Raw genomic sequence first — 11,039 nt, 5'->3', positions numbered from 1 at the left:
TCACCCTGAGCGCGCACACATGAGCGCGGAGCACAGAGAAGCAGTCAGAGCTACAGGCTACAGTGAGGCTAAAAACAGAGTTCACATGACGTTTTTCGAAACAACTTTTTATGTCGGGGCTGCAGCACACTTGGATCACTATGGATGAGCAGTATGGAGATACTATGTGGATTAAATTTTGTGTTCTTGGACGTTAGTCTGGGGCGCCGTCTGCCATTAGGTGTGCTGTCCGCTCCCCCTGCCGATCTCCACAAGGGATGTGAGGACTCTAAAACTTCACCAGGGCCTCCATCGGCATATGGGTGAGTAGATAATGGCTGAATTTTCATTTTTGGGTGCACTATCCCTTTAAGGGTGAACTGATTAGATTTTGGCAGGTCAAGGTCACTGTGACCACACAAAACATGTTATTGGCCATTCAGTCATTCATTTCCTGTGATCACGTATCCTGTTAGGGGTTGCGGGCAGGTTCTAGCCTATTCCAGCTGACAATGGGTGACAGGCCGGATACTCCCCGTAAAGGTCACCAGACTATCACAGGGCTGACACATAGAGACAGACAACCATTCACACTCACTTTCACACCTATGGTCAATTTACAGTCACCAGTTAACCTGCATGTCTTTGGACTGTGGGAGGAAGCTGGAGTACCCGCAGAAAACCCAGACTGTGGGAGGAAGCTGGAGTACCCGCAGAAAACCCACACTGAACCGACACTCTCCCTCCCTGGATTATATCCTCCCGTTCCACCGGCTGCAGGTGCGAGGTTACGTCCTTGTACAGTACACGGAGGCCGCTTCCCTCCCGCGAATGGGCGTGGACTGAATGGCTGCAGCCTGGAGTCATGAGACAAGAGGCTGCAGACACACCCCTCCGGACACGCCCCCAGCGTTTCACAGCAGAGAGAAGTGCTTGTTTTGAGACTGTGAGTGAGTGTGATTTTGAGAGCTAATTTTTTATACTTAGCGATTTTTTTAATCTTTCAAATTTGGCTCAGTGATTAATGACACATATTTCTGTGATGTGACAAACTTATAACAGACATTTTTTGCTGCTTTACACAGACTTTAAATATGAAATGCCTCTTTAAACTCAACCGAGGTTTGAAAACGTATGTCAATCCAACTCTCACGGGCAGATTCACAAAAGGATTGCACGACTTTAGCTAAACCTGCACAAATATGAATAAAAGAATCCATGAATTTTGGCGCAAAGTTGGCCCCCATCTGTTTAAACCCCTACCCTAGACCCTCATTACAAAAACAGTCCAATTCTCAGATGATTTTTAGCATCTAGCATCTTATTAGCATCGTATTTGGGAGTTGGTGGTAACTGTAGTGCACTAACAGACCAGAGTGTTAAATTCCAAGTTTACAGTTTCAGTTTCTCATGTTTGTATTCCTTCCTTGCCTTTACTCTTCATCTGATAAGTTCTGTCGTCTTTTTCTCTCGGCCATTGTTCTGCCTACGGGCAAAATTGATACTTTGCCACATGGAAGATTGCAATCAGACGTAAAGAAAGAGGCAAACTGTACTCAGCTCTCAGCTGCAAAACTTCATGGCTGTGTTTACGCTGTCTCTTTGGTCCCGATCCATTCTTGTAAATTTGCCTCTCAGAGGGCAATATGACAGATCAGACAGTAGTTATTAACCACTGTACTGAATCTACTGTACAGATCTGTATTACTGTAGCACAGCTTACTTTACAGTAAACAATTGCTTTTACACATCAGACTTTACTGCACAGTGGGAGTCTGAAACTCAAAGTCCCTGGTCAGTGGGCAGGTTGTTTACGTAGAGCTTTAGCTGGACTGCCTCTGCTGAAACTTTCTGTACTCCACATCAAGTTAAGAAAAACATTTTTAGAGTTTGTTTTTTGTTTTTCCAGATGCTTTCTTTACTCCGCCTATACTGTACAGTTTCCTTATTTATTTTTTTTAAACTAATGTGTTTTAAGTGATAGTGGTCTGAGAGAAAAACATATTTAAGTTTTATCATAATTGTACAGGCAAGAAGGCTCAACAAAGGTGAAGCTTTTGACTTGATAACAGTGAGGAAATCCTCTAAAAGCAGATGGTTGAAATCTCCTCTCTTTCCTCTCTCCTGTCTTACACTACACCATGAAGTGGTAAGCTCCATCCAAACTGCTTCATGGTACCGTTGGCTTAGAAAACATTCATCCTCCTTTCTGGCATTTTTCCCTCCTGACCTGAGTTTGAACTCAAACGTGGAGGATTTAATCTTATTTTACTGCTGAAACAGAAGTTAAGTTTGCTGCTGGTTTTTCAACACTTGCTACTGTAACGTGCAACCAGCACTACTGTACCGCAGCTGCTCTCACCTCTCCTCATTCTCTGGAGAATTCAGGTCACCACCTCAACGACTTTGTTCGTGAAACCTGCCAGGAGCAAATTCAGAGACTGACACCAGCTGAGCCAACTGCAGGGGATTACATTAGAAATAAGTTGGCTTCCTATACTGTTCTTCTCCTTGCTCTTTTTTTTTCATATCACTGTCTGTCACTTTTGTTGATGCAACTTGTAACACTTTGTTTCACCCTCTGTCCCTTGTGATATTAAGAACATTTCAGTCGTAACAACTTTAATAGTAAAAGTTGATATGTGCAAGTTTAGTGATAAGTATTGTAAAGCAAAACATTTTGTTCTTATTCTTTGTGACTGCTAAAAGAGGCAAAGGAATCAATAATACACCAGCACAGACAAGGATATTTGTGAAATTGTTACAGTCTGAGGCCCTGGGCACAGACATACAAAAGGCCTCCATCCAAACGTATCAGCACTTCAGTGTTTTGGGTCTTTTTCAGCAATTTTTACAGGCAGACAGCAACGTCTGTGGGCTGTTTGGCTCCCAACTGCAACAGCATAGCATTTGGGAATTTGCCACCATGCCAAACTGACAAAAATTAACATAATTACTGAAAAAAGTTGAAGTTGAAATAGATCAAACTGACAACCATACAATGAACCTATGCAATTGTTACAATCAGTCCAATCACCAGAATATATGACATGGATATGCTGAATTCAGCGTTTCTTTACATTACACTGTTCAGTTTCATGTTGTGACAATGCTGTGGTTAACATGTGGTTAGGTTTAGGCCAAAACATTCTCACTCCGACCTCGTCACATATTGACGTTTTGGTCATGGACTTTCCACGTCCACATACGACATGCAAGGTACCCAGGGTGCGTAAGTTGTTGACGTTCTGGGACACCGTGTCAAGTTCTGTCTGTTACATGCATTGTCTTCTTTCAAAATAAACTTCCATTTTCACAGGAAAGTTACCGTTTGCATACAGTCTCTTTCAAAATAAAACCACTACGTCGATACAACACTGCAAATTGATTTTTTTTTTTTTTTCTTCAACACACAATGTTGGGTTTAAGCAACAAAAGGAAGTGCTAAGGTTTAGGAAAAAAGGACAGGGTTTGGCTTTATCTTACGGGATCAAACACCGTTCTGTCTGGGTAAAAGTCAGTGTTTGTTGGACACATCTGTCACCCCTCCTGCCCGCCCCACTTGGACTTTCACCGCCTTAACATTAGTCCTTGTCCCACTGCATTTCCCCCTGATGCTCACCATGTGTTAAACTATAACATTAAACTATAACGACGACCAGCCGTGTATCATGCTGACGTTAAAAGACAGCTTTCTTAGTAGGTGTCTGATGCCGGGAGTTACTGCCCAAGCACCAGATTTCAATGACTTCAGAGTGAGACCGGGCTCTGTAGGCACAAAAACAACTTGATAAGGGTTAAGGTTAGGGTTAGGAAAACATTTTGTTTGGGCTTAAAATGCCCAGTTTTTGGGGCGGCAGTGGCTTAGTGGTAGAGCAGGCGCCCCATGTACAAGGCTGTTGCCACAGCGGCCCGGGTTCGACTCCAGCCTGTGGCCCTTTGCTGCATGTCACTCCCTCTCTCTTTCCCCCCCTTCACGCTTGTCTGTCCTATCATTTAAAGGCTAAAAATGCCCCCCAAAAATATCTTTAAAAAAAAAAATATATACCCAGTTTTATTGACAAAATTGGTCGGTCTACAGTAGTCTACCAACCTCGTCACCAGAATAAAATGTTGGCATTATACATTTCTGCAAACCACAAATACATGACATTTGTACATTTCTTAAAGAATGCAGTGTATGAGTTAACTTTGTCAGGAGGTGGAGGGGATGGTGAAGTCTGGCTTGATGGCTGCCAAGCTGCAATCCACTGTTGGAGGTCAACAAACAACAAAAATGGTTGTTTTTTAAAGCGAGTCCTTGCTGTGTTTCCATCAGCTCTTTAGGCTCCAAACATGGGAGTTTTGTGGCGACCCATCGGTGGGAATAGAGCCGCAAAAAACAACTGTTTTTTTCCAAGACATCACAGCTTTTCCTGCTGGTATAGTGGCACAAATAAACATGATCTTTTCCTAACCATAACCAAGTGCTTTTTGTGGCTAGACCAAGCCACATGTTAACCACAGCATTTTTGAGTTGTTAAGTTTCAACATAACCACAACATAATAATGTGCAAATGTACTGATCATAGTTTGCAGAAATTTACAATGCCAACATTTTTCTTGTGATTGTGTTGGGTCTGCTGCTGTTGGCAGCTCAACTGTGGCACCTCCTCCTCCTGTTAAGCAACTCAGCTCATATACATGTAATCTGTATGTAAAACTAAGTCATGCACATGAAACATACAAATATAACATATCTGTGGTTTGCAGAAATGTACAATGCCAGCATTTTATTCTGGCGACTGGGCTGTTATATAGCAGACTCCTGTGTTTCTGTGTTGATGAATATTGAGGATATCAATAATTGGAATGTGCAGTAGAGAAAAATACTTCCAGAGCCCAGGGTTTTCTCCCCGTGCTTATCCAACTTGCAATAACTGTCTTATAAATAAACCAATCAACAGAATACTCTCAATGAACATATGACGCATATAGCTTACATATAAATACTTACTTAGACCCAGACCACTAGAACAGATGATGGACGTCATGCACTGAATCTGTGCATATAAACAGAACCTGTAACAAAAGCTCACAATCCCCCGGCTGAATACACTATGTGATATCAATGAATACCTTCCCTGTGGAGAAAATATCATGTATTTTATCCACAACTGCCGTAGTGACAGGAAGTCTACAGAGACCTCCTCTGCAGGTCTGAATCTACAGAAGCATTTTGACACCTTTGCTGCTTGCTGTAAAGATCAGCTCGTGGCTCTGAGTGGTTTTGTCAAGATGTGAAGAGGAGTGGGCTGATTTTTAATCCTTATACAGAAATTTGTAAGCTGTCACAGCATGCAGGTGGGCCGTAGTGTCAGATCCACTCAATTTATACTCCATTCATGGTGGTGGTCCTTGGAGTGTGTTCCTGCTTGTGTATCTTTGTGAGGACCAATCTGAGTGTTAGACATTAAGGGGCCATTTGTGGATGTTATGCCTCTGACAAGGGTGGAGGAGCACAAAATAAAGGTTAAAATGTCGTTCTACCCACTCTGTCTTCTCATTAGCTCAAGTGTTATTGGTTTTTTTGTTTTTTTTGTAAAAGTGATTAAACAATCTCTGCTATGATCTGCATGGTGTCCGGATGACAGATTGCTGAAACAGTTTAATAAACAGGAAGCTTCAGAATCATGACTTTAGTTTACAGGATCTTGTTAGACTCTAATTAGGCCTTCTGACACTAATCAAATCTAAGAAAATGGAACAAAGTCAAATTTACTACTGAAGATCAAAATAAAAAGAAAGAAACAAAAATATTGGTGTTTTCACCTCTTTAACATCTTTCTTATCTTGATTTACATCCTTTGTTTTATCAGAATTTTCCCTCCTACACTCATCCAAACATCAAGTAGAGACAGATTTCAGTAACAGAGCTGTTGTGCTTCTGTCTCCTCCCAGGCTGGAGTCTCCCACTCGCTCCCTGCTGATGGAGGCTCCTAAAGGCATCCAGATCCTGGCTGAGGCTGGAGACATCCAGGCCATCTGCAGGAACGAGCTGCGACTGGAGTCCAAAGATGGAGAGGTTTGTCAACCAGCAGGGCAAATTAACTGTCTGAAGGACTGCACCAAAGCAAGAAGATATGAGCTTATTCAAGTTTATCACAACTTAGGTTTTATCGTTTGCTAATAATAACATTGTACTGACCAAGTTATCACTGAAGGGTCACACGACACAAACAGTCAGAATAAACAGACATTTTGGAAACATGAAGGGAAACAGAACGGCAGCTGCAAAATTATTTCACAGACTATCCTTTGCAAACATCCATCCCAGTTTACAGTCCAACTTCCTGCTTCACCTTTGCTCTGTAGGACTGTACTTACTGTAGCTGTGCACACACAGTTTTCCATTTCAGTTAAAGAATATTAATATCAACACTGTGACAATTTGAGTGCACTTGCATAGACATAAAGTGAATGAGAGCTGATTCAAAAACTGCCAAATAATATACATAACCACTGGACATAAATTAGTCACAATCTCTGAATTTTTACATTGACTCCAATTGTTCACATTAGAGCAAAATTCAAAATGCTGTCAAAAATTCAGTTTTTNGATTCAAAAACTGCCAAATAATATACATAACCACTGGACATAAATTAGTCACAATCTCTGAATGATATAAATGAAATTTGCTAAAGATTCAGATTCATGAACTCATGTTTTCTTTTATCATTTACCTCTTACCATCTTATCAATCAGTCTTCTCTTTTGTCTTTTTGGTTGTAATCATCTCATTTTGAAACAAAAAATTTAAAGAGGTTCACTCCAAAATAAAAAAAAAACTTCCCTTAAAAAATGTGATACTTAGTCTGTCACTACAGCTTATCACTTTTTTTATGAAAAATTCCCCTCCTAAGGAAGACGTTTTAAAACATCAGAGTTGTAAAATAATAAAAACTGATTATAGCTGCTGCGCAGTGATGGGTCGGGTTCGGGCATTTTTAGGCAATTCTGAGCAACAAGCAGAAGAATTGGAAGACATTTAGGAATTTAGCAACACAACCTGCCTTTTGCATCAGCTGAGGCTTGAACTCACAACCTCTGAGACTAAGAATCAATTTCTGTCTCACTGAGCTAATTAGTCAGTGACAATTCATGTGTAGCTTCACAAACTGACTAAGCCAGACGTGCAGGTTCAGCAGCCGTCCATGCATGGAAAAGCAGATTTCAAACCACTGTAAAAAATTCAGTTATTGAAACAAAAATCTGAAGATACACATATTGCATCTAGACAGCATGGAGATGTTGGTAATTTGTTTGTAACAATGATTGATTTGCTCCATAAGTGAAAAACTGATGTTTAAAATTGCCATTTTTACATTGACTCCAATTGTTCACATTAGAGCAAAATTCAAAATGCTGTCAAAAATTCAGTTTTTGAGATAAAATTCTGAAATTTGCCACACATCATCTACCATGACTCTAGAATTTTGTCATTTTTTTCATGAACATTGAAGATTTATTTAGCAAGAATTTGCATGTATATGTTTACAGTACCGTTTACAGTCAAACATTTTGATGCACTGTAGGCTCAATTTTTGATAAATCAAAAATCTGAGAAACATAGTTTTTGTAGGACAGTCTGAAGATGCTCTGTAGCAAGTTTGGTGTCAATTGAGCAAAAATTGTGGGAGGAGATAGGTTTAAGAAGTTTTACAGTTTTTGAAAAAAACAGAGTGATGAACTTCATAATTTTTAATAGGTTTAAATGTACAAAAGTTTCTTCAGTATTGGGGCTACAGTTTGATGAAAGTTGTGAAGTTGTAGCACGTATGGTTGATTTGTTATGAATTTTCAAAGTTTTGAACTTTAGACGCTTGCTGTAGCGCCACCATCAGGACTATTGGCTTGAGTTTACAGCTGAGGATATCTGGCATGAGCATGGACCTTTGTGCAAAGTTTGGATTACAATAGTGTCCTGGCAGCTTAGCTGCCTGGACCCTAATGATGGCTGGATTCCATTTAGCTACTCCAGTTTCAGTGTCCTGCCGGCTGACTTCCAGACTGACTGAGACATCTCAATGGAACAAAGCTATTATTGATGTTATTGGTAACACCTGTGCTTTTCCTACTGTGACAAGTCAAAATGTCACCTGTGACAACAGTCTATCTTGCCCTGTTTTTTTCAGAGCAGTAACATTCTCAAGGATGTAATGATATTTTTAACAAATGTGTATTTTTCACTGCTTTTTAAATCAAACCCTTCATTAAATTGTTTATTTGAAATCATCAAAATCCAACGCTTGGACAGTGACTTCTGGCATCAGACACTGACAAAGAGAGTCATCTGTTAACGTCAGCTTAATACGCTGCCGGTCACCCGCATCAGGGGGAAACGCAGCCGGGCAAGAACGAAAATTAAGGTGGCGAAAGTCTGAGAACGGCGGGTGGGAGGGGTGGTGGATGAGTCCAGCAAACACCAACTTTCACCCAGGAGAGCAGTGTTATAAAGTCAAGCCCTGTTCTTTTTTGCTAAACCCAGCCACAGGGCTTTAAGTACTCCAGCGTGGCACCGGATTTCCGGCTTGATGGACATTTCTAGTTTTTTTTTGTTTGTTTTTTGTGTGTGTGGCAACAACTTGGCATAAGTTAGCATTTAACGAATCATCTTCTGATTTTCAGCGAAGCACATGGGTAGTTCAATAAGAGCTGAGTTGGGAGGGTCTAAAAACAGCATGCACACACACACACACACACACACATGGACAGTCCATGTCCAAAATGTCAATATGTGACGAGGTCGGCGTGAAAATGTGTTGTAGCAGCTCGATCTCATTCCAAGATCATCAAATACCAATACTTTGTCACGACCCTCAGTATGTGAAACTACCACTGAAGGCACCCTTTGGCGTCTCCATGAAACACACCAGGCATTCATCTAACTGCAATGTAAACCCATCCTTGGGAATATAAAACACTCAGAGTAGTATAAAGAGTGAGAGTCCATGTAAGGCAGGCGGGAGAGGAGGTGGATGGGTCAAACAAAGATTACCCAGGACTCCACTGCTCATGTCCCATGTGAAACCAAAAGTCAGTGCTATTTTACGTAAAGTCAATGCTGTTTTAAAATAAACTTCCATCCGTCCATCACGAACTGATGTCACTGACATGAAGCATCTATCCAAACCTAACCAAGTACATTTGTTGTCAAAACCATACCGAGACCGTTTGACAATTTTAACCACGTCACGTCACCAGTTTGACCTTGGCGACAGCTGTGCATCACATACAGACGTTAAAGGCTGTATCCGATGGAGACGCCAAAGGAATTTGATGAGCAGGGATGAGAATCCATTGAGCACAGAGAGCTGAAAACACCTCGATTTGTCCTGGAAATGAACTCTAAAAGATTATATTCTTCATTAAATGCAGTCCTCTTACTTCAAACGTGCTCTCTGTACAAAGACAAAACCTCCCACTCTGTGTGCTGGCAAGTTGAGAAATTAACTTTTCTTGTCCTGCGGCCATGCTGGCTGACGGGACTCCATCTCTATTCAATATTTCTCCTGTCCAAACTTATTTTTAGCAAACAACAATCCAAACAATAGTTAGCTCCCTCAGCCAACATGGACCAGCATTTAGCTTATTGGCAGGTGGCAATTTCCCACATACTGGCTGTCCACCAGAATCTGAGCCTCACAGAAGAGCAGGGAAATAGAGAACAGCAGTTGATTGTTTTTTTTTTCCTTCCATCCTCCATTCAGTCATCAGTTCAGTTCTCTTTGGGTCTGTCACATGCTTACTTTAACAACTTTCTCTTTTCCATCCTCCTTTCCAGTTCCCTTCCTTTTCCCCTCCTCCTTCCTCTGTCCTCTTTCTGTCTTTAACTTTCCTTATTTACCATCTTTGTTCCCCCTGTTTCGCTGATCCACTCCTCATCCTCATGCTGCTTCTTCCCTTCTTTCATCCTTTCCTCCCTGCTCCTAAATTCTTCCAACCATCCACTGATTCGTTACACACATCAGTCCTCACATTCATCACGGTCGGCTGTGCTGATAAAAGGATTTCCCACCTTAGGTTGCACCAGTCGTGTCATGTCAGATCTGTTCAAATCAGCGAAGGAGGATTAGGGAGAAGAAAGTGTTTAAAAGTTTCCCACAAAAACAGTTTCATACATTAAGACAGGCTGCTGATATGAGATGGACGAGGAGCGGAAGAGACTGTTTCTGGAAGGTGCCCTTGGATTCAGTTTGGTCCAATTAAAAGTAGCACGGTAGCCACGCCCACGCCATGTCTCCCTGCAGTTTTTATGGGTGTGTGGTCGAGAATGAGGCTGTTGAACTCATGATGGTCAATTCAGATAATTAGAATCACGTTCTCACACTCCATTAGTGTTGCAAATGTCCATTTGTCAAACCTCTGTCTTACACACACACGCTCTCCCTCTCTCCAGGACCCCCTTGGCACCGCCACGGCAATTACAGAGTGGCTTTGGTCATTAGACACCCACAAACCACACAGGCAGATACAGAAATAGACTCACACGCACACTGGAATATTGAAACACTGTGGATTATTGAAGCCATGCAGTCACATAACTGACACTTGATTACACATGCACGTTCTCTTAAAGGGTAAGTTGCCTTTTCCAGTACAATACACCTGACATTAATACACCTAGCTGTGATGCACTTCAACCCACAGAAGCCAGTGCAGCCTTTTTTTCTTCCTTCAAACTCCTATGTGGACTCTGGACTATTTTCATTAATACAGCTGTTCATAAGCTGTATAATGGCTCATGTTTCACTTGCGCTACATGTGCATACATCGGCACAGATATGCATTAGGCCCAGCCACCTCCCCCAAATAGCAGGACACATAGGCCTCTAGTTTCCCGGCGCAGCACAGGGTGGCGAACCCCGCGCAGAGCTAGTTTCGAGCAGCACAACCCGAGGCGCGCTCAGTTTGGTAGTTTGGCAGACCGAGGTGTGCTGAGATGGGTGTGGCGGCGCAGCAGGGGGAGGTGTCGATAGATCCAGCTTGGCGCAGTGACAGTTTCGTGCCAAAAGGCTTC

At 41.8% G+C, this 11,039-nt stretch overlaps 1 protein-coding gene across 2 annotated transcripts in view; it reads left to right on the top strand.

Moving 5' to 3' along the window:
• sgcd (sarcoglycan, delta (dystrophin-associated glycoprotein)) overlaps positions 1–11,039 on the top strand; it is a 226,197-nt gene that overhangs the window by 203,731 nt on the left and 11,427 nt on the right. For both annotated transcript variants that reach the window (XM_050040562.1, XM_050040563.1), the window contains exon 7: positions 5,920–6,043. In XM_050040562.1, the coding sequence (XP_049896519.1) occupies positions 5,920–6,043 (124 nt within the window). The remainder of the gene's footprint in view (positions 1–5,919; positions 6,044–11,039) is intronic.

The sequence above is a fragment of the Epinephelus moara genome, chromosome 3 (genome assembly GCF_006386435.1).
Source record: "Epinephelus moara isolate mb chromosome 3, YSFRI_EMoa_1.0, whole genome shotgun sequence".
Taxonomy (NCBI): domain Eukaryota; kingdom Metazoa; phylum Chordata; class Actinopteri; order Perciformes; family Serranidae; genus Epinephelus; species Epinephelus moara.
This window is presented reverse-complemented; position numbering and strand designations above follow the sequence as displayed.